A 24,895-nucleotide genomic window follows, 5' to 3' on the forward strand; every position below is an offset into this window, starting at 1 on the left:
CTCCTAAGTTCTTCAAACTACGATTCAGTCAGTGTTATTCTCCATCCTCTAGATTCCTGGAAACCATTCTAAATTAGAAAATCTACTTCATTTTTCATCCCTGAAAAAAAATCATCTACTTTCATTTTTCATCTTATTTTTTCTGGACTAAATAACCCCAGTCTACTTTAGCCCTTTTTTCTGTCTGTTACTGAGGATACCATACTAAATATTTTCATATAATGTATCCCACAGATGAATAGAAGACTGAACTTTTATAGTCTAAACTAAGATATAGATACCACAGTAAATATCTGCATCTGATTCTGAAAATCTGTAGAAGAACTTAAACTAAATGCTAGCAGAAAACTAATTTTTTTAATTGGTGTAATAGGACTTTCTAATGTCATGAGCGGGGCTTCCTAATAAACTACGAATAGGTTTTAGATTTCTTAGATGTTGCCTATAGTGTTGGTCTTCCTCCAGTTTGGTGGCAGGTCCAAACACTACATATGTTATCACTTCAGAGGTTCAGGGTACACTGATGGAACTTTATTTTTAATATTCATGGTAAATGTTCAGCCAAACCTACTGTAGATTTATAATAGCACTTCTGAGTCTCTTTCCAACATAAATAGCAGCAATAGCCTATTTCCCAGTATTCCTGGAGTAGACTTCATGGTAAAGTTTTCTGGGCTGGAATGAAAATCTGTTATCCATTGTGGATTTTGTATTGGCTTTCCAAGTTAAAGCAATAACTTATTGAGCTTTTTGTTACTGATTAATTATTTTGACATATGCTGAATTTTGCAGTGGATTTTGGAGTGAGTGCCCAGGTGAGCAGAACTAATGGGAGGAGAAATAGTTTCATTGGAACACCGTACTGGATGGCACCTGAGGTGATTGACTGTGATGAAGATCCAAGACGTTCCTATGATTACAGAGTAAGTGTGAGGATTCAGATAGTGGGAATCAAAGTTTGGAAAGGACTTTTGACTAATGTTTATTTTTAAATGATAAAAGATTTAAAAGCAGGCAACTCCTTTCACATTAAATTCTAACAAGAAATACTGGCTGCTATTCATATATGTGGTTTGATGACATGCATAAATATATTTTCTAGGAATGTAGACAAAGTAGGCCATTGGAAATTATCTACATTTGAGGAAGAATGTCTAGTTCATGTTGCTTGCAACTTCTTGGGGAAAACATTATATTATGTGGCTTTATATGGAAATTTAACTTCCAGGGGCAGAGAACTTTGTAAACTTAAAAGCGAATGAATGTAAAGCCAATTATTAATCCCCACAGTAACTTAGCTCTAGAAAGAAAAAAACATAATTTGGTTACTCAGGATAATGGGGAAAATCCTTGTCATGGTTCACCTCCAAACCGCTGAAAATCAGTGGAATAGACAAATTAAGTAACAATTCATGATATTTATTAAAATTTCCACTGAAACTGCAATTTGGACAATATATATCTACATACACATTTCAAAAAGTTAATGTGGAAAGAAAACTATCCATTTGCTATAGACTGGAAAAACCACACTGACTCTTCACATCGTAAGTCATCCAAACAATTCATTGTGGTTTTCGTTGTGTGGAACCTAGGACTCAATACTTGAAGTTGATTAATTCAAGTCTCATCTCTTTTCCCTTTCCCTTAAATGCCCTCTGCTTGATCTGCAAGCAGATCTATTGAGAGCTTATAGTTTAGTGCTATTATATGCTATGGAGACTATGGAAGCACAATGTTCTTTTAAGTGGCTTGCTGTAAAAATCTTTTAAGTGGATGCCTTCTACCTGTACAACTTTTAGCAGTATTACAGGGACTTTCACTTATATTAATTATTTATTAATTATTAATTAATTTTTAGCCCCATGTAAATTGAAACAAAGTTTCAACTTATGCCATCACAACCATCCTTTGAAGCTAAGAAATGTATTAACTGAGATTCTCAGAATTCAGTTAACTTGTGTAGGAGTCATTCAGCCAGACAGTGTACTTCCAGCCATGTGCCTTTCTGCATTCTAAAAACCAAAGTACAGTTAATAGTGAGGATATGAGCCTCTTAAAATCTAATTTCCTTGAATAACCGTAATTATATTCTCAATTTGCTATATTCAAGGAACTGACTGAAGTGCTTTTATATATGTTATTTCATTTAATACTCATACCCGTGCTATGAGGTGGATATCATTATTATCTCCATTTTACATAGAGAGAAACTGAGGTACTGAGATTTAAATCATTTACCTAAGATAGCACAGGTAATACATCTATGTGATATGATTTCTTCACAGCAAGCTCCTTTTGATATTTCAGTTAAAGCAACAATAGCAATACATTCAAGACTTCAAGACGAATTTTCCTTACCCTGAATGCTATCCCATATCATCCTATTGTGTAGTGCAGTAATGTCTAATCACAAACTCAGATAACATCTTCCTATAATGCCAGCCTATAAGGAAAGCTTATTGTAGAAAACCCATAAAATGTATCTCACATTGACATTCCCCCAACCAAAAATTGTTTTGAGATTCTAAATACTATTAGTGTCCCATTGTTAAGTGACTTCCGGGGGTCATTTTCTTTCTTTTGCAGAGTGATGTGTGGTCCGTGGGAATCACTGCCATTGAAATGGCTGAGGGGGCTCCTCGTGAGTAAAAATGTTTATTTATTAAAAAGTTTGGGAAGCATGTTTTATAAATTTGTCACTCGTACCAGTCAGCTTGTACTGGCCACACAGGTGCCACACTATTGCCAAACTGTAAATGGTGGCCTTTTCAGTGATTATCAAATGTTCTAGTCAGAATGGCCAGATGTATATATAAGGAGTCTGTGCCTTTCACTTATGATATATTATTTTAGGCTATTGAGTGTTGTTTCAATTTAACCTCAGTAGTATTTGGTACTGACAGCCCTGATAATGAGAATCTAAAGGCATTCCAGTACATAATGATTGGTGGAATATTTAGATTCTAGAACATTTATAGCCACACACTGCTACTGCTTCAGACTGTGGTAGTTAAGAAAATCTTCCAGTGAGAAAATGAGTGAAAATATCAGTGAGGGTGACAAAACATGAGAGACATCTAACTCCAGAAAATGAACAAGGGGTTGTGGAAGGGGAAGTGGGTAGGGGGTTGGGGTGACTGGGTGATGGGCACTGAGGGGGGCACTTGGTGGGATGAGCACTGGGTGTTATGGTATATGTTGGCAAATTGAACTCCAATAAAAATTTTTTTTAAAAAAAAGAAAATCTTCCAGTGTTTCACTGAAATTAAACCAATCCTCAGCCTTGGGAAGTGAGGGGTTTGTGGGGGTTTTTCCATTTATAGTCAGTCGAGCTCACCTTTGGTGCCTTCCTTGCTCATTTTAGCCACTCCAGTGCCCTTAATTGCTCAGAAGGCTCAATTTCTCTTGTTTCTCCCTCATCTCTATCTTTTAAATGTTCTGTCAGCATCCTGTTCTTGCAGGACACTGATTTCTGATAGGAATGTGAAATTAAAATGAACTTGGATATAAATAATGAATACATTCCTACTACTGTTGGATGAGAAGTAAGAGAAATGCCTGGAGTGTTTGTTGGGGAACAGGCAAATGGGGGTGGAATTTCTTTGCTTCCACTTTTCTAGGGAGATCCTATATGGTCCCATGATCCTGCATGCTCTGTCTGTACAATGTCCACCCAACAAGCTTTATAAATTTGGAGTATCATAGTACTGTATTTCAAGGCCAATAGGAGTAATTTCAAGGGGTAGAAATAGTGGTGACATGATTGTTAATAATCCCTGGTGTCCCTTAGAGTATCAAAGATAAGATCAGGTTGTTGCTGCCTCTCTTTTAGTGCCCCCCAAAACTACAAAGTACCTCTGTTGGGTGAATAAAAAATCAACAATGAAAAAACTCTATATACTACATATATAGAATTGATATAAGACTAGGGAGATGAATGTTATTCCTCCTCATATCTTGATTATTTGTTTTTGTGAACATGCTTAGATTGTATTAGATTAAGCAGAAGCTTCTCCTCTTTTTCTATCTCTTTCTCCTCCTCATCCCTCCCTTCCCCATCCCATTCTTCCTATTTTTTTCCTCCTTCCCTCCTCCTCCTCCTCCTCCTTCTTCCTCTTCTCTCTTCACAATATGGTATTTCATATGAGTACTAATGCATATATTTATTTAGGATACATGACTGCAACTAGTAGTATATTTTTCTGTTGTTTCTGAATGTTTCTTAGCATGCCTTTAAAAAAAAAAACTAGCTTTCTACATTTTGAAGATTTGTATTTCCTGGTCATCTTTATTTTGTTTCACTTTGTCATTCCAAAGTATTAAATAAATCATGGGAGGGAAAAGGGGTAAAGAGATAACTCATAAAAGGAGTACAGAGAAGGAATTTTGTACACAGTACACAGATAGTGAACTTCTTACAAAAGGTGTGTGAGGACCAGGAAATTTTTAATTTACAATGAGAGAAAATAGGACCAACACGCCTAAATAAGTAATTGGAATACTACAAATTTGGTTATGAGCAACCTGAAATAGCCACACTACTAAAACATTGGTCTTTCACCTGCCTCCTGTATTGCCTGGAGTATTAACTTTGGATGGGATGGGAATAATTGTCATTAATTTAACTGCAGAACGGGTGGCTCAGCGGTTTAGCGCCACCTTCAGCCCAGGGCGTGATCCTAGAGACCCAGGATCAAGTCCCACATCAGGTTCCCTGCATGGAGCCTGCTTCTCCCTCTGCCTGTGTCTCTGCCTCTCTGTGTCTCTCATGAATAAATAAAATATTTTAAAAAATTAACTGCAGAAATCCTCCATGTTTTGATAATTATCATCTCAGAGGGGGTGGCCCTCTAAAGTGATAATCATATGATAATTGTCTCTGAGGTTCAGATAACAAAAGTTCTTTCTTTGGTGAGTCTCTCCCAGAAAAGTAAAAAGAAAGGGAGAATAACTTAAGCTGTAGAGGCTCTCAGAGGAGGAAAGACCTGTTACCAGTCCATACCAGGACCTTTTTAAGTGCTTGGGTTCATTCTTTATTTTTTTTCTTAAATTCCACATATGAGTGAATCATATAGTGCTTGTCTTTCTCGGACTTATTTCACTTAGTATTATACCCTCTATGAAATGTATTTTTAAAAGAGATTTGCTATTTCAAAGGAATGAGACTCTAATGGTGAAATATTTAAGCATGTTAGATATGGAGTAAAGGGAACATTTATTGGCATTCCTAAGATTAGACTCTCTAGGAAACATCCACTGTTTGACATAGCTCTTGTACTCACCCTCTTGAACCCATCCTGTACTGCATTCCTTTGTGGACTTCTCATTTCCCTTAATGAAACTTTCCTTAGTCTATGCTCTAACTCTTGATCCTTGGGGATGTTGTTAGTTGACTGAATGATACTCAAATATTAACAAATGACAACTGCTTAATATTGTACAAACTCACTTAAAATACGTTTAAAGAACAGAATCTGAAAAAAAAAGAACAGAATCTGGTGACTGGACAGAGTAAAGGAATGAAGATAAATATGATCTTGATCTTTTTTAAAGATTTTATTTATTTATTTGAGAGATAAGAGAGAGCACTAGAGTGAGTGTGCACACAGATCAAGCACATGAGTTGGGGGAGGGGCAGACAGGGAAGGAGAGGGAGAGAATTTCAAGCAGACTCTGTACTGACCCTGATGCAGGGCTAAATCTCAGGACCCTGAGATCATGACCTGAGCCAAAACCAAGAGTTGCATGCTTAACCAGCTAAGCCCCCCAGGCACCCCTGATCTTGATCTTCTAGCTTGGGGATAATACTGCCCTCAATTATAAATCTATACCTTTATTAATTTATACCTATGTAATTGAAAAAATCTTGACCTTTGGACAATTGCCTTTATATCACTCTAAAGAAATAACCCTGGGGAGTTTTTTCCTACTATTACAAGAGGCCAGATTGCATTGTAGTTTTTCTAGATAATGCATTTTAGAGAAGAAAGGATGACTCAAAAGAGTCATTAATATCAAATTGTCCTTACATGAATGACACAGTTATAATATTAGATGAAACATGTTAAGATGTGGAGAAAAAGGAACACTCTTCTAATATTGGTAGAAATGCAAACTGAAAAAAAAAAAAAAAAGAAATGCAAACTGGTACAGCCACTGTGGAAAACAGTATGGAGGTTCCTCAAAAAGTTAAAAGTAGAATGACCCTATGATCCAGTAATTGCAGTATTGGCTATTTACCAAAAAAACTACAAAAACACTAATTTGAGAGTATCTATGCACCCCTATGTTTATTGCAGCATTATTTACAATAGCTAAATTATGGAAGTGTCCATTGATAGGTGAGAGGATAAAGATGTGGCATATATATATTACTCAGCCATAAAAAAGAATGAAATCTTGCCATTTGCAACAACATAGGTGGAGCTAGAGAGTATTATGCTAAGTGAAATAAGTCAGAGAAAGACAAATACCATATGATCTCACTCCTATGTGGAATTTTTAAAAAAGATTTTATTTATTCATGAGAGACAAAGAGACAGAGCGAGAGCGAGAGAGGCAGAGACACAGGCAGATGGAGAAGCAGGTTCCACACAGGGGCCTGACATGGGACTCGATCCTCTCCAGGATCAGGCCCTGGGCTGAAGGTGACGCTAAACTGCTGAGCCACCTGGGCTGCCCCATGTGGAATTTAAGAAACAAAACAAGCTGAGAGAGAGAGAGAGAGAGAGACCAAGAAACAGATTCTTAACTATAGAGAACTGATGGTTACAAGAGGGGTGGTAGGTGGAAGGATGGGTAAAATAGGTGATGGGGATCAAAGAGTACACTTACCATGGTGAGTGCTGAGTAATGTATAGAATTGCTATATCACTATATTCTACACCAGAAACTAATATAATACTGTATGCTAACTATACTGGAATTAAAATAAAAAATTTAATGAAATAAAAAATATATCAAGAAAAAGTAAATTTAAACTATGACTCTTCTTTGGAGATTTTTTGCACTGCCAGCTTTGTTTAACCAAAAGTCAAGAGGAAATAAGTGAAGTCAGACATATATTTATTTTTTTAAAGATTTTTAAAAATTTATTTATCCATGAGAGACAGAGAGAGACAGACAGACAGACAGACAGACAGAGGGAGCAGGCGCCATGCAGGGAGCCCGACATGGGACTTGATCTCGGGTCTCCAGGATCAGGCCCTGGGCTGAAGGCAGCGCTAAACCACTGAGCCACCCGGGCTGCCGCAGACATATATTTAAATGCTTGTAAGAAAGCTTATAGAAAATTCCTCAGATCAATAAGGTAAGGAATTTATATAGCACAAAATGGAATAGACTTTTCTTTGTATAGCTGTATATTTCAAAATGTGAATGGAAGTCCTCCAATTTGGCACGGACTTGAAGTTTCAGATAGTTAAAATTTTTCTTACAATACAAGTAGTTAATGTTTATTAAGTGCCTATTCTGTGCCAGATAGTTTAACATGTAGGTTAATCCTCATGGCAACTCTTTGAAGGAATTCTTGATTTTTTTTCAGATAAAGAAACCAAAGCACAGACAGATAGGTTAAATAATTTGCCTGAGGTCATAAAGGAAGAGCTAGGATTTGAACCCAGATTATATTACTCTAGAGGATGTGTTTTTAATAGTTACACTATATCTACCTCTTTTCCTAGGACTGTCAGTTTCCAAAACAGATTCTTCTCATCTTTTTGTACTGCTAAATTATTCTTTATATATTATTGTGTTTAGGTACTAGTTTGGTTGACACTTTAAGCCTATAATTACATATTTCAATTTTATATCTGTAGATACCTACACCAAAAAATACAAGAGAGTATTTGCGTCCATTTTTGGTTTACTTCTCTAGATAGAAATCACCAATCACAGATTTTAAAATGTTTATCCAGTATAGTTTATTATTTGCTGCATCTCAGGATGTTGAAGTGTGAGGATCTTATATAATGGACTGTTTGCCTTAAAATGAGCTTTTCCTGTAACTACATAATTTTGTATCTATTTATTTCTTAGTGTCTATTAAACATGATATGTGAAAAAACACTGAGAGACCCCTCTGGAATGAGGAGTGTGCTTTGTTGTTACCCTTCTCAGTCATTCTAAACGTACCTATTTTCCTTTGCAGCCCTGTGTAACCTTCAGCCCTTGGAAGCCCTCTTTGTTATTTTGCGGGAATCTGCCCCCAAAGTCAAATCCAGTGGATGGTAAAGATGAATGATTTAATCTCCTAAACACATTATATTGACATTTTTTATGTAGCAAATGAGTTTTAATCAATTTCATAGTCTTGTTTCAACATCTTTGTTGCACAGTATATCCTAAAAACTAATACATTAAGTGGGAGGTCCATGGTATATTATGATGACATTACTGCTCTGGAATTAATGGCATGTACAGTTGTTTCTCCATTAATAGCATGGACCAATAGAAATCATTTGTGACATTTCTCACTGTGCCTAGATAGGCAGTCAGTGATTGTGATATACAGCTCAATTGTTCAGTGCATTAAACTCAACATCCATAGACCTAGAGAAAAGAATTTGTTTCCTCAGGGTGCTACAGGCCAACTAAACTTGGGAAGCCTTTACAACTGAAGCTTTTTGATTGAGTGTCAGAAGCTTTTGCTTATTAGTATTTATTACTTGCCCTGGTAGAAGTGGTGGCTGTGATTTGAATACTGACATTTTTCCTTGTAATTCAATTTAACCCTTCCCACAGATTCAGTCTTTCTGGACACACCTGTTTTCATGGGCCATTTTATAAGATTAGTTAGTCCTAGTGCTATTGACATTACATCTTTGTAGATCATTGCATCTACAACTATGTAGCAATGCATATAGTCAAGTGAAACAGTCAGGCTTCAAAGTATGACTACTGTGGGCTGACCAATCTAGTCCCATGGCCTACATATATCACATTAACCACTCCATTGCCATCACACCACTTAACTTTTTACTGTGTACATACTTCCGAACTCTTTGAAGTTTATACTACTGTTTAAATGCCATTGACTCTGGTTCATCTGAGGTTTGAGTGGTATTGTTGTACAATGTATATTGTCAAGCTGCAGGACATATGACAATTGAAAAGACAATTATAACTAGAGGCAACTCTTTCCAAAACTATAACTTGCAAAGTGGCATGTGTGTGAGGGTGTGAGAAGATAGGGCAGGACTGAAGATGTTCTTTTCTCTTTCACTCATTTCTTTTAGGTCTCGTAAGTTCCACAATTTTATGGAAAAGTGCATGATAAAAAATTTCCTATTTCGTCCTACTTCTGCAAACATGCTTCATCATCCTTTTGTTCAAAATATAAAAAATGAAGGACATGTTGTTGAGTCATTGAAGAAGCATCTTACTGGAATCATTAAAAAGAGACAGAAAAAAGGTTGGAATATGTCAACTTTCATTTTACTGGAATGAATATTTAGATGAGAGAAGAGTTTATTCATTTTTGCAGGAAAAATAATATTTAACAATTAGATTGAAAGTTAAAAATCTGAGGCCTTCGATATTTAGTGTTTCTACTAATATGCCATGTGCAGTTAATTATCTCTTACCTGATTGTCTGCATATATATGATTATAAATTGTTGCCAATTATAACTGGCAAATGTTAATATTTATAAAAACCTTGAAAGTATCTAGAAGAATTTTGTGATGTGCCAATTTTATTTTAAGAAAATTTCTAACTAAAGAAATAAAATAAAATAAAATAAAATAAAAGGTTACAAAATCTATATCTTACTGCTCTTTTTTGGTTGGTTGATATTTTAATTAACTCCAATGAAACAAATGGATTTATAAATATCCATCTATTGACTGTTATTTTGAAATAATTCCTGTGTTCTATACAAAGTTTGTTTTATGCACTAATCTCCAACTATAAGGTGTAATTAAAAGGACTAATTTATACAAATAAAAGTTAGCTTTTATACATTAATGCCAAAAATTACAGGATGGATTTTCATCAAATCCAGAGTAAACTACTTAGGAAGTTTTAAATTTATATTGTATGGCACGTTCCACATTTAATTTGGGACACCATGGGCAGTGTTGAGAGTGGTGATATAATGGAAAAGGGGAAACTGGAAACATAGCAGTAATTCCCAGAATAGCTACAGGATTGATTACAGTAGAGTTTCTTCCATCTACATAACCATATGTATCCTATTTTCGAGTGAGAAGCAGCAGAAATTAATTTATTTAACCATGGTAGAAAATTCACTGGCCAACATCACAAAAGCCAGCCAGTCTCAAATGGGTACAGGAGGACCTCATTTCTATGTGAGAATTTGCTAATTTCCAGAGTTGTGAGACTTCCAGAATGTTACCTATAGGAAAAGTCACATTTATGTGAGGATTACATAGCTGTAAATACAGTTGATCTAAACACTTTTATTTAGGAAATTCAAAAGAAAAGTCTTGTTTGTAAGCTTCTATATTTCAGCACAGAACAGATGAAATGAGAAAAGCTGAACATGTTGAATATCTTAAATACAAAATCTAGAATTTAGATTTTTACCTTCTCATTGGAAAGACCAAAGATCCTGATCCTCATTTTCAAAGGTCCTCATTGAAAGGAATAAAGATAGGGTGGGCCCAAGCCATAAAGTCCTTACTTCTAGATCGCACACCTTTAAGCCATGCTCAACAACCACCTATAGAGTTTCTCTCGTTCCTTTCTCCCTTTGTCTTTCTTGATTATTTCTCTTTAGTATTGCAGCAACCAAATTACTAAATTCCCTTTCTTGTGCCCAGAGAAATTAGTCTGTATGGAATGGCTTCACTATGCTGCAAAAGTGGGCCTAGAAACTAGGATTATTGTCTATATTACCAACCAAGTGTGATTTGAAGGTTTACCTTCTTGTCCTTGTAAATTCATTTGAAATTCTGAGCATTAAAGGGTTAAAATTCACTAAGGTAGATTACTTTAATCCCTGCTGATTTTTATCTATTTTTATCTCTTTTATAAAAAGGAATACCTCTGGTCTTTGAAAGAGAAGAAGCTATTAAGGAACAGTACACCATGAGAAGATTCAGGTGTGTTAGATAAATTATTTATATAACTTGTTGCTAGCAATTTATGTAAGACAGTTGATTCTGTACTGTTGCATTTGACTCAGAAGAGCTTAATCCTTTCTGATATAACAAATAACAGCTCTCTGAATTTTCAAAAGATATTTGAGTGGAAATGTTGAGGATACATTTTTATTACTACTCAAAGATTAATTTCTGGCAATAAAATGATCAAGTAGATTATTAGATAATTAATATTTAGTATATTAGTAATACAAAAACTATTGCAGACATTATATGAATGATTCAAGAAAGATTAATTGAAAATATCTTTATTGTAGAAAATGTCCATTTTTTTAAATAAAAGCATTTCCCCTGAGTGGCTTCACTCCACTGACAATTTTTACTATATAGCAATCATTTGTATGTTTATTTCCAGAGGACCTTCTTGTACTCATGAGCTTCTGAGACTGCCAACCAGCAGTAGATGCAGACCACTTAGAGTTCTGCATGGAGAACCCTCTCAGCCAAGGTGGTTACCTGATCGAGAAGAGCCACAGGTCCAGGCACTTCAGCATCTACAGGGAGCAGCCAGGGTGTTCATGCCACTACAGGCTCAGGACAATGCACCTAGGCCTCTACAGGGGCAAGCCCAGGCACCTCAGCGGCTTCAAGGGGCAGCTCGGGTGTTTATGCCACTACAGGCTCAGGTTAAGGCTAAGGCATCTAGGCCCCTACAGATGCAGATTAAGGCACCTCCACGACTCCGGAGGGCAGCCTGGATGCTCATGCCACTACAGGCTCAGGTTAAGGCACCTAGGCCTCTACAGGTACAGTCCCAGGTCCCAAAAGAGCAACAGGCTCAGGCTCAGCCCCAGACATCAGAAGAGCCACAGGATTTGGACCAGGTGCCAGAAGAATTTCAGAGGCAAGATCAGGTACCTGAACAACAACAAAGGCAGGGTCAGGCCCCTGAACAGCACCAGAGGCAGAACCAGGTACCTGAACAGCAGCTGGAGCTGAACCAGGTACCTGAACAGCCAGAGGTACAGGAACAGGCTGCTGAGCCCACACAGGCAGAGACTGAGGCAGAGCAACCTGAGTCATTGCGAGTACATGCTCAGGTGTTCCTGCCCCTCCTGTCACAGAACCACCATGTGCTGTTGCCACTACATTTGGATACTCAGGTACTCATTCCAGTCAAGGGGCAAACTGAAGGTTCAGCTCAGGCACAGGCCTGGGCACTAGAGCCCCCACAGGCAGTGGGCTCAGTTCAAGAACTGATAGAGGGACTATCAAGAAATTTACTTCGAGCACCAAACTCACATAACTCAAAGCCGCTTGGTCCACTGCAAACCTTGATGGAAAACCTGTCTTCAAACATGTTTTACTCCCAACCAGAACAGGCAAGGAAGAAAAAATCAAAAGTGTCTAGTCTAAGGCAGGCATTGGCAAAAAGACTATCACCAAAGAGGTTCCGGGCAAAGGTATCGCGGAGACCTGAAGACTTGGAGCTCTCAGATGTAGAAGCCTGCAGGCGAAGGCGCCAGCGCAGATGGGAGGATATCTTTAATCAGCATGAGGAAGAATTGAGACAAGTTGCAAATGTAAGAGTTTCTTATATTTTTACTGAACCAAATATGCAGAGAAAACATGCTAGTTCAGGCTCCAGTTTCCCTTTGTAAAACCAAATGAAAGAAACCGTACTTGTCCCCGAGAGAGTATTAACTTAATAATGTATATTTCAAATAAAGTATCTTAAAATTTCCAGATAATTATGACTAAATTTGAGAATGGAAAATTTGCTTGAATGATCCAGGTAATTGCTTAGTATCTTTGTAGAGATAGAGCTTTAATTATTAACCAATAAACGGACATCATATGGATATTTAAAATTACTATTTTGTATCTTTGAAAATTACTGTCATAGTTCAACATTTCAAATATAATTCATTTAAAATAAACACAAAAACAACTTTGGCTTTGTTCTCCTAACCTCTAAGTTAATTAGTCTTTCTTTTCATAGAATGCTGAACTATGCTATTTAAGTGAATTATACTAATTTTTTTTTTAATTTCAGGATGTTTAGATCAAGGTTAAAATGGAATGGAAAAGCAGTTTCCAAAACATTTTGTATTTCCTATATGTATGACTTGTCTTACTAATTTTCCACCATTTTACATAATTAATTTATGAAGTGTCTCCCTAGAACATGACACAGGTTACAAATTCCTCTCTGCACTCTTTTGAAATGCAGTATGTTAATATCTTTATCTTACTTTGGAATAGTCAAAACTTCATTCTTTCAAATTTTCTAATATAAGTGAATATAATTTGGCTGGAGTTGATTAATTCAATCTGGCAGATCTAATGTCACAATAAAGAGTTTGTGGGCCTCATATGCAAATTAAGGAGGTCAACAGGATTAGGAGAGCAGTTGTTTTCTTATACTGCACAGCATCCACTTACATAAAGGAATCCTAAATTAAACGCTGGTGTCAACATCCATTTATCTAATAATAACTAGTGTAGTAATTACAAATGTATCTTGTCTGAACGTCTGGATAAGTGACTTATTTGGTTTGTCCATTGAGCCAATTAAATGAGTGTTATTTCCCTAACACGTTTAACTTGAGAAAAGGGAAAAGCAACAAGCAAAGAAAGGCCCAAAAGGGTAAATGGATGTCTATTCCCAATAAAGGGGGAGATAGGAAGAGAAAGAAACCATGTAGAGAAATGGAGGTATGAGTCTAGAATGATGATATTTGCCTGGAATTAAGGCATCTAAAATGCTAGTGATCAATATCAATGAGCACTAGTAACAAATCTAATGGGTTTTGCATTTATGAAAAAGACTCGCTATGCATCCCTGCAAGACTCAAGGAGGGGAACTGAGTGGGAAAAATTAGAGAGGGAGACAAACCATGAGAGACTCCTCTAACTCTGGGAAACAAACTAAGGGCTGTGGAAGGGGAGGTGAGGGGTGGGATGGGGTAACTGGGTGACAGGCAATGAGGAGGGCACTTAATGGAATAAGCACTGAATGTTATACTATATGCTGGCAAATTGAATTTAAATTTAAAAAATGTAAAAATAGGGATCCCTGGGTGGCGCAGCGGTTTGGTGCCTGCCTTTGGCCCAGGGCGCGATCCTGGAGACCCGGGATCGAATCCCACATCGGGCTTCCGGTGCATGGAGCCTGCTTCTTCCTCTGCCTGTATCTCTGCCTCTCTCTCTCTCTCTGTGACTATCATTAAAAAAAATAAATAAATAAATAAAAAAATAAATAAATAAATAAAAAATGTAAAAATAAGTAAAATAAAAACAAAAGACTCATAGCACTGGTAGCATGACACATACTATTGTCATTCAGTGTTTTAAATATACATCTGAGAAATCATTCTAAAGTGGAAGAAAAAGTCAATAAATAATGGTTGCCAATCCCATGACCCCAGGATCTTGTACAGGCATTCATATATATATATTTTTAATTTTTTATTGGTGTTCAATTTACTAACATACAGAATAACCCCCAGTGCCCGTCACCCATTCACTCCCACCCCCCGCCCTCCTCCCCTTCTACCACCCCTAGTTCGTTTCCCAGAGTTAGCAGTCTTTACGTTCTGTCTCCCTTTCTGATATTTCCCACACATTTCTTCTCCCTTCCCTTATATTCCCTTTCACTATTATTTATATTCCCCAAATGAATGAGAACACTTGCCATCAGGGAAATACAAATCAAAACCACAATGAGATACCACCTCACACCGGTGAGAATGGGGCAAATTAACAAGGCAGGAAACAACAAATGTTGGAGGGGATGCGGAGAAAAGGGAACCCTCTTACACTGTTGGTGGGAATGTGAACTGGTGCAGCCACTCTGGAAAACTGTGTGGAGGTTCCTCAAAGAGTTAAAAATAGACCTGCCCTACGACCCAGCAATTGCACTGCTGGGGATTTACCCCAAAGATACAGATGCAGTGAAACGCCGGGACACCTGCACCCCGATGTTTATAGCAGCAATGGCCACGATAGCCAAACTGTGGAAGGAGCCTCGGTGTCCAACGAAAGATGAATGGATAAAGAAGATGTGGTTTATGTATACAATGGAATATTACTCAGCTATTAGAAATGACAAATACCCACCATTTGCTTCAACATGGATGGAACTGGAGGGTATTATGCTGAGTGAAGTAAGTCAGTCGGAGAAGGGCATTCATATATTTATATGTGATTTTTAAGGAAAAGATACAACAAATAATTGATACTAACTCAAAGTCATAGATCTTTTGAATATCTAAAAATGTACTAGCATTTAGAGATGAATGTGAATTCTTCATCTAACCAAGGGAAAGAAAACTCATTTTCATTACTCTCTTTGAGTTGAAGAAATAATATTGACTGGCTTAAATGTGAGAACAGAAACTTTCCCAAGCTCCCAGAGCTCAATTAGTGAGAAATATTTATACTGCTGTATTACAGATCTTCCATGGTACAGAATGACCAAACTGCCTATGAACTGTGACAGTTTGGGGTTATGAATTAAGCTTTAAACCAGAGATTCTTAATCTGGGCCTAATAGATTGATGCAGGTGGTCAGTGATCCCCTTAAAAATGTATGCAGACATGGGGATCCCTGGGTGGCTCAGCGGTTTGGCGCCTGCCTTTGGCCCAGGGCGTGATCCTGGAGTCCCGGGATCGAGTCCCACGTCGGGCTCCCGGCACGGAGCCTGCTTCTCCCTCCTCCTGTGTCTCTGCCTCTCTCTCTCTCTCTCTCTCTCTCATAAATAACTAAATAAATAAATGAAAAAATATATATATATGCAGACATGTGTGTCTATATGCAGTTAGAATCTCTTCAGATTCTAAAGGGAATCCACAACCAAAAACTATTAGCAACTACTGGTTTAAATCATTTTTAATATTTGAAAACTATTCTTTTAAATTATACATTGTGAGGATAGAGTTACTCTTATCATTTGCATTTTAACAACTAAGATATCTATCTTCCTTTTTGTTTCAAAGGACAAAGAAGATGAATCATCAGACAATGATGAAGTATTTCATTCAATTCAAGCTGAAGTCCAAATAGAGCCATTGCAACCATACATTCCAAATCCTAAAGAGGTAAGTTTCTCAGTATGAGTTGCTGTGACATTAATAAGTGCTGAGAACAGTGGTTCTTAAACTTTTTGGTCTTACGTTACCTTTACACTCTTAAACATCGAAGACCCAAAAGGTCTTTTGTTTATGTGAATTGTGTCACTCAATATTTACTGAATCAGAAATTAAAATAAAAATTTAAAATATTTATTAATTTATTTAAAAGAAAGTAAAAGTATTACATGTCAACATAAGACACAAAATTTTAATAAAAATAACTATTTTCCATTTTGCTTAATGGAAAACAACTGGATTCTCATATCTGCTCCTGCATTCAGTTTGTTGCCATATTTCATATTTAAGTATATGAATAAAAGCTGGCTTCTCACATACAAGTAGTTGGGAATGGAGAATTTTCATAGCTTTTTCAGATAATTGTGTATATTCTTTGATAATACACCAAAACTACATAAGTGGAATTTAAAACCCTATCAGTGAAATTTTAGGTATTTGGAAGTATTAAAATCCATTGTTCTCTTGTATACTATGAGTAGATGTCTTGCTCATGCACAATTTTGTATCTTCATACATTGATCATTTGGAAAATATTGATTCAGTGTGTATGTAGATCTTTCCAAATATTTACACATTTCATTACACAGCATCAAATAAACAGCATTTGTTAATGTCACCAATTTCATCAGAAAAATGATTGAGTATTGATAAGTCATGTGCATGCAACAGATAATAAATTTAAAATTTTAATTTTCACTCCACAGCTCAGTTTTATCATTGCTAATAACGTCAGTTGCTTTTTCCTTGAATTGCGAGGCTAACTTCATGATTTTAAATAAAATGGCTGCCAAATACCCAAACTGAATAATCATAGTTTGTCTTGTCATTCTTTTAAGTAAAAATACTGCCCACAGAACACTTGGGCATTGTTTTGGGATGTAGTTTATGAAAGGATCTGGGTTATTTAATCTGTGGTATTTTTTTTACACTTCTAGGAATAATCAAGTCAGTTCTCATATCCAGGTTGACTTATTGCCTTACTAATAGTGGGTCAGGAGTCTCATTGTTGTTCTTAATCAGCACAAGGGCCCCAGATCACTATATTTTTCTCTTCTAGATGCTTCAGAATAGTTCACTATGATGTCTTTCATGGATAATTATACTTTTAAAATATGTTACTTTTGATACTAATGGTCCTTTGAAATGAATAACAGAATATCGCTTTATAAATACTAACCACTGGCAGAAGGAACATAAGCTGGATTGTATTATTTACTTACGAAAAGCCTTATGTCTCCCTCTCTGCATTATTAAATTATGGCTTTACTCCTACCCTCAGATAAAATTATTACCTTAAGCATGTGTCTTTAAGCAGGAAATATAATGAGTTGTATCTGATTGGTTTGGAATGCATCATTTGCCTTATATATGCTATTCTTACTAATCATCTTCCCATTTTTTTTTTTGGACCAAATACAGCCAATTTGTATCATGCATTAGCTCTTCTTATTTTTGGCCTTTATCTTTTCTGAGTAATCCTGGCCTCTAGTTTACTAGTTCCTGAGATCAGTTTCATGAACCAAGAGGCCTAGACTGGGTCAATATGATACTAGTTACCTGAATCAAATGTGAAAGAAGTCAGATTTATCATGCATACTGCCAAACATCTGGTTACATTTGGAAGCACTCATTAACAAAACGTGACCAATTATCATTTTTCATTTCTTACCATCTGTCCCTTGGAGTTTAAAGGCAACCTTGGTAAGTTATTACACAGAAAATAATGTAGTGAGGTTAGTATAGTTTCTATAAATTATAGAGTAACTTTATCAGCATGAAAATGCTAGATTTTTAAAAAGTATAACGTTTAATTTTTCCTTCTAAACTAGTATGACTGCCTTGTTGAATGTCAGAATAACCTATTTTTTTGGTTAGCTAAGAATTATTTTAAGTAGAAACCTAATGATATGAAACTAAATAAGGCAAGGCAACACTACATGGTCCTATCTACTAATGTTGGCAGAAAATAAATCTGCCTCACTAAGGGATGCTGGCTCATTATATGTGCTCTTCCTCAAGTATTTTGCTGCATTTGATGAATTAATAATTAATAGAAACCAAATTAATTCATTTAGAACTGAAAAAGTATTGGAACACTGATTATGACATTACAGTCCAATTGTAAATTGGAAACAACATACATTCTTGAAGGTGGGACACTTCTGACACTTGAAAGATTTTAATGATGCATGTGTGTTTGTGTGTGTATTACAACTTTTGAAAATCTAGGGTTAGCTTAAAAGGGTGAGTGAGTGAGAAGTTTGGGCTCAAATTCTGAGTAAGAAATTTGGACTTGATATAAAAATAACATGAAAACAGAGAAAGAACACTGAATTAGAAGTTAGGGAACCCACATTCCAATTATAGATATTGTGTAACTTGATGTGAAATTCTTAGAAACGTGATTTTTCCTCTCTGGGGTACAGGTTCCTTAATAATAGAATTAGGGTGCTTGATGATATAATTTTCAGGATCTGTTATTATACTAAAATTCAAGAATACCATCAGAAATTATGGTTAAGCAGTTCTAATGTTATACTATAAGTAATTATGGGAACAGAATCTAGTTATGAAAATCAGATTTCATAAGTTGGATTTTTAGTAAAAATATCTCTATGTGAAGAAAGGAATTTTTCTCATGAATTAATAACTGAAAAGAATTTATGATTTTTTTTTTTACCAAAGTATTGCATTGTCTTTAAGGTTCAAGAGAGATCTACTTATAATCAGGACTGTGCACAACGTGTCAAGTTCTCTTCAAAGTATGTGTCTCTGATTTCTATATTCAAATTACTCACAGTTTACTATCATGTGGAGAATTCAAGCACATTTATTTGACACCAACTTTTGTGTAAATTCAAAACTAAACTATTAATAAAAACATCGTCATTAGTGATATCATCGGCCTCTAAAACCTTAACTACAGCAATGCATTAACTAGATATTTTATATCTGGGCATACTGCAGTCTCAGTGTCATTTAGTTTAACAATTAGCCAGCAAGATCCACAATTTAATAAAAGAAATGGCAATCAATTCTCTGACGGTGTTCAATTAGTACTTGATAATAAAAAGATGTGAAACTTCGCATATATCATGTAACTTCAATTATACATTTTATCATGTAGTACATCATGTATCTCATGTACATGAACTACATATTAAAGTACACACACACACACACACACACACAAAAGGTACACACACAATTCCTAACTTTAGAAGCTAATGCCATGGAATGGGCAAGCTTGAAATGACCTATTGGAAAAATCAAATCTAAAGCTCATTATTATACCAATGATATTTTATACCAGTAACTATATTTTTATCTCTGAAATATCAGTGATCTTCAGTAATTTTCAAAGATCATATTCATATTTTAGATGTTATATGCAAAGTGCTATATTTGAAAGTTAAATTTACTTATTTAAAGATTTATTTAATTTGGAGAGAGATTGAGCATGAGCAGGAGAGGCAGAGGGAGAGGGAAAGAGAATCTGAAGCAGACTCCATGCTGAGCACAGAACCCAACAACTTGGGGCTCAATCTCACGAGCCCTGAGATCACAACCAGGGCTGAAACCAAGAGTCGGAGTCTTAAATGACTGTACCACCTAGGTGCCCCTGAAAGCTAAATTTTAACATAGATTTTCCTTGAAAATCATACCCCTTCCAACTCCAAATTATAATGAAGAGACCTTAGCCTATATTCATTCACTAAATATTTATTGAGCACCTACTGTATTCAAGATACTGGACAGCATGGTCAGACTGCAAAGAGTTGATAGTATGTAGTATATATATTCCTACCGCATTATTATTTATATTTATTTATTTGTTTTTTCCTACCTCATTATTATTTAAGACACCACATATGTATGTCCTTAGATTTAACTTATGTGCAGAAATCTTGGGAAAAAAAGAAAGCAAGATCAGGAATTTCTCTCTTCTCTGAATTCATTGATGAGTTATCATGGTCCTTCTGACCACAAAGGAGAAACCAGTTTAATTTTGCATATCTTTTTTTAGTATCATGGAATATGTCTTAAATAAAATCCCATATACAAAAATTAATGTTGTTAAGCTAGATTTGGATATTCCCATTATAAAAAGATTTTTGAATTTATGAATAGCAAATATATTAACTTTAAATATAGTTGAATTTATAAAGTTAAATAAAACTTGAGTCTTTCCTGAAATTTGGAGTCCTAGAAAAGACTCTTGACTGTTCTAGGCCTAGATCAATAACCAGAGTCCTTCTATAGAAATTCTGAAGTGACATGAAATTTAGCAGCACCAATCGAAAACAGCTTTCTAAATATTCCCTGAATTTGAAAATTAAAAAATGAAGTGGCCTAATTGTATGTCCATCCATCTATCTAAATCAGGAATAGGTCACTAAAAATTCAAATGCCAAATCGGGATGATAATATAGGAGTATTTGACATAACAATAACAACTTTTTATCTTGATAAAATCTACACATAGACTATAAAGTTATGTTTATCACTGTGTTACTAAGTATATAATAATATCAATATTACCTTAAATAAAGTTTATTGAATTTTTGAAATTAAATATGATATGTGAAGGAAATGTATACTATATGGAAACATTTTATTTATATATTGGAAATTGTTTTTCTGTTCTAGATAAAATAGCATATTTGTGGAAAAAGGAAATTTGAAAATATTACTTAAGTTCTACTGCTTTTTAGTTGATATATACCAATATACTTAAAATTTTTGGTTGGTCTTGATATTGAGCTGTACATTCCCTTTATGAATATTAGGACATGGCATATGCTTTTCTGTCTTTTCATTTAGTGTTCCTCAGCAGTCTGTTTTGGAACAAGCTCTGAAGCCCACTGACATCAGACAAAGGAGTTCACAAAATCCTCAGAATTGCCCAGCGGCGTCAGGTGATTCAAAGCACAAAGTTTAAACAGTCAAAACGCAGAGATAATGTTTAACTGTTTGTATTGCAGAAGAGAAGAAAGAATTTCGAGAAAGAATGAATCAAGTATTAGAGAAGCCAATGTAAAATTAAAACCAGGAGGCCATTGAATTTGGCAATAGCATGGTCAGAGGTGACCTTTAAGTTGGGTAGTAGTTAGAAACGGGTCTAGGGAGGCAGGGGTGCCGATTTTAATTTCTGTACCATGTGGAAAAAATATGGGAAAGGAACCTGGGAGAAGCGTTTCTAACAGGCTAAAATTTATAAGCAGACCTTAAAATATTCACATATTAGATGGAGTAGTTGTGGGCACATGTTATTTATTGTTATTTATCAATTTGTTATTTCACCACCCCAAAATAAATATATACAGTATCTCATAAATATCCCTAAATGTTACAAATCAAAGTTTTTAATCAAAATACATGAAAAACTAATAAAAATAATAGAAAATAACTTATCAATTTGTAATATTAATTTCAAAAAGTGGTTATGATATACTTTTGAGAGTTTAAATGAATTGTAGATTTGTGAAATACTGAAATAAAGCCAAAAGTTCTGCCTTAGGTTATAAAATCTGGCATTGCATATTTTTATGCAATCCAAGTAAGTTCAGCAAGGACAAATGCCTGAATGAGTCCTCAAGTCATCTGTAAAAATGTAGAACACAGATTTTATTAAAGTGTTAATAATAAAAAAAGATATATAGGTGTGCTGTATCAAAATAAATATTTTTCGGGATCCCTGGGTGGCGCAGCGGTTTGGCGCCTGCCTTTGGCCCAGGGCTCGATCCTGGAGACCCGGGATCGAATCCCACGTCGGGCTCCCGGTGCATGGAGCCTGCTTCTCCCTCTGCCTGTGTCTCTGCGCCTCTCTCTCTCTCTTTCTGTGACTATCATAAATAAATAAAAATTAAAAAATAAATAAATAAATAAATATTTTTCAAAGATCTGAACTTAAAATCTCCATAGTTCTTAGGAAACTCAGATAATGGTAGAATTTTTTTTGTATATTTTTTTATTGGAGTTCAATTTGCCAACATATAACACCTACTACTCATCCCATCAAGTGCCCCCCTCAGTGCCCATCACCCAGTCATCCCATCTCCCCACCTCCCCTTCCAATACCCCTTGTTCATTACCAGAGTTAGGAGTCTCTCATGTTCTGTCACCCTCTCTGATATTTTCCCACTCATTTTCTCTCCTTTCCCCTATAATCTTTTTCACAATTTTTTATATTCCCTGAATGAATGAGACCATATAATGTTTGTCCTTCTCCAATTGACTTCATTCAGCTTAATAACCTCTAGTTCAAAAGAAGATGTGGTATGGATATATCCATCTTTCGATGGAAAGATGAATGGATAAAGAAGATATGGACACCGAGGCTCCTTTCACAATTCGGCTAGTGTGGACATTGCTGCTATAAACATTGGGGTGCGGGTATCCTGGCATTTCACTGCATCAGTATCTTTGGGGTAAATCCCCAGCAGTGCAATTGCTGGGTCATAGGGTAGTTTTATTTTTAACTCTTTGAGAAAGCTCCACACAGTTTTTCAGAATGACTATAAAAGTTCACATTACTGGGATCCCTGGGTGGCTCAGTGGTTGAGCGTCTGCCTTCGGCCAGGGCGTGATCCTGGAGTTCCAGGATCGAGTCCCACATCAGGCTCCCTGCATGGTGCCTGCTTCTCCCTCTGCCTGTGTCTCTACCTCTCTCTGTGTGTCTCTCGTGAATAAATAAATAAAATCTTTTAAAAAAAGTTCACATTACTACCAACAGTGCAAGAGGGTTCCCCTTTCTCTACATCCTCCCCAACATTTGTTGTTTCCTGTCTTGTAAATTTTCCCCATTCTCACTGGTGTGAGGTGGTATCTCATTGTGCTTTTGATTTGTAGTTCCCTTATGGCAAGTGATGCAGAGCATTTTCTCATGTGCTTGTTGGCCATGTCTATGTCTTCCTCTGTGAGATTTCTGTTCATGTCTTTTGCCCATTTCATGATTGGATTGTTTGTTTCTTTGGTGTTGAGTTGAATAAGTTCTTTATAGATCTTGGAAACTAGCCCTTTATCAGATATGTCATTTGCAAATATCTTCTCCCATTCTGTAGGTTGTCTTTTAGTTTTGTTGACTGTATCCTTTGCTGTCCAAAAGCTTCTTATCTTGATGAAGTCCCAATAGTTCATTTTTGCTTTTGTTTCTTTTGCCTTTGTGGATGTATATCTTGCAAGAAGTTACTGTGGCCAAGTTCAAAAAAGGTGTTGCCTGTGTTCTCCTCTAGGATTTTGATGGAATCTTGTCTCACATTTAGATCTTTCATCGATTTTGAGTTTATCTTTGTGTATGGTGAAAGACGGTGGTCTAGTTTCATTCTTCTGCATATGGATGTCCAATTTTCCCAGCACTATATATTGAAGAGACTGTCCTTTTTCCAATGGATAGTCTTTCCTACTTTGTCAAATATTAGTTGACCATAGAGTTGAGGGCCCATTTCTGGGCTCTCTATTCTGTTCCATTGATCTATGTGTCTGTTTTTTTTTTGTGTGTGTGTGTGCCAGTATCATACTGACTTGATGATCACAGTCTTGTAGTACAATTTGAAATCTGGCATTGTGATGCCCCCAGCTCTGGTTTTCTTTTTCAATATTCCCCTGGCTTTCAGAGTCTTTTCTAATTCCATACAAATTTTAAGATGATTTGTTACAACTCTCTGAAGAAAGTCGATGGTATTTTGATAGGGATTGCGCAGAATGTGTACATTGCCCTGGGTAACATGGACATTTTCACAGTATTATTTCTTCCAATCCATGAGCATGGAATATTTTTCCGTCTCTTTGTGTCTTCCTCAGTTTCTTTCAGAAGTGTTCTGTAGTTCTTAGGGTATAGATCCTTTACCTCTTTGGCTAGGTTTATTCCTAGGTATCTTATGCTTTTGGATGCAATTATAAATGGGATTGACTCCTTAATTTCTCTTTCTTCAGTCTCATTATTAGTATATAGAAATGCCACTGATTTCTGGGCATTGATATCATATACTGCCACATTGCCAAATTGCTGTATGAGTTCTAGCAATCTTGGGGTGGAGTCTTTTTGGTTTTCTATGTACAGTATCATGTCATCTGCAAAGAGGGAGAGTTTGACTTCTTCCTTGCCAATTTGAATGCCTTTATTTCTTTTTGTTGCCTGATTCCTGAGGCTAGGACTTCTAGTACTATGTTGAATAGCAGTGGTGAGAGTGGACATCTGTCATGTTCCTAATCTTAGGGGAAAGGCTCCCAGTGTTTTGCCATAGAGAATATTTGCTGTGGGCTTTTCCTAGATGGCTTTTAAGATGCTGAGGAATGTTCCTTCTATCCCTGCACTCTGAAGAGTTTTGATCAGAAATGGATGCTGTATTTTGTCAAATGATTTCTCTGCATGTATTGAGAGGATCATATGGTTCTTGGTTTTTCCCTTGTAGATATGATCAGTCACATTGATTGCTTTATGAGTGTTGAACCAGCCGTGCATCCCAGGGGTAAATCTCACTTGGTCTTGGTGAATAAGCTTCTTAATGTACTGTTTGATCGTATTGGCTAGTATCTTGTTGAGAATTTTTGCATCTGTGTTCATCAGGGATATTGGTCTATAATTCTCCTTTTTGGTGGGGGTCCTTGTCATCAACTTGTCTTTTACGTCACTCACTTTGTTCTTCTACCTCATTAACCCTTGTCGTTAG

At 36.0% G+C, this 24,895-nt stretch overlaps 1 protein-coding gene across 2 annotated transcripts in view; it reads left to right on the forward strand.

Moving 5' to 3' along the window:
* NRK (Nik related kinase) overlaps positions 1–24,895 on the forward strand; it is a 146,860-nt gene that overhangs the window by 85,915 nt on the left and 36,050 nt on the right. For both annotated transcript variants that reach the window (XM_038587977.1, XM_038587978.1), the window contains exons 8-16: positions 793–923; positions 2,590–2,644; positions 8,153–8,231; positions 9,240–9,415; positions 11,006–11,069; positions 11,485–12,652; positions 16,071–16,172; positions 18,927–18,985; positions 21,048–21,142. In XM_038587977.1, coding sequence (XP_038443905.1) covers positions 793–923; positions 2,590–2,644; positions 8,153–8,231; positions 9,240–9,415; positions 11,006–11,069; positions 11,485–12,652; positions 16,071–16,172; positions 18,927–18,985; positions 21,048–21,142 — 1,929 coding nt within the window. The remainder of the gene's footprint in view (positions 1–792; positions 924–2,589; positions 2,645–8,152; positions 8,232–9,239; positions 9,416–11,005; positions 11,070–11,484; positions 12,653–16,070; positions 16,173–18,926; positions 18,986–21,047; positions 21,143–24,895) is intronic.

This window comes from Canis lupus, chromosome X, assembly GCF_011100685.1.
Source record: "Canis lupus familiaris isolate Mischka breed German Shepherd chromosome X, alternate assembly UU_Cfam_GSD_1.0, whole genome shotgun sequence".
Taxonomy (NCBI): Eukaryota; Metazoa; Chordata; class Mammalia; order Carnivora; family Canidae; genus Canis; species Canis lupus.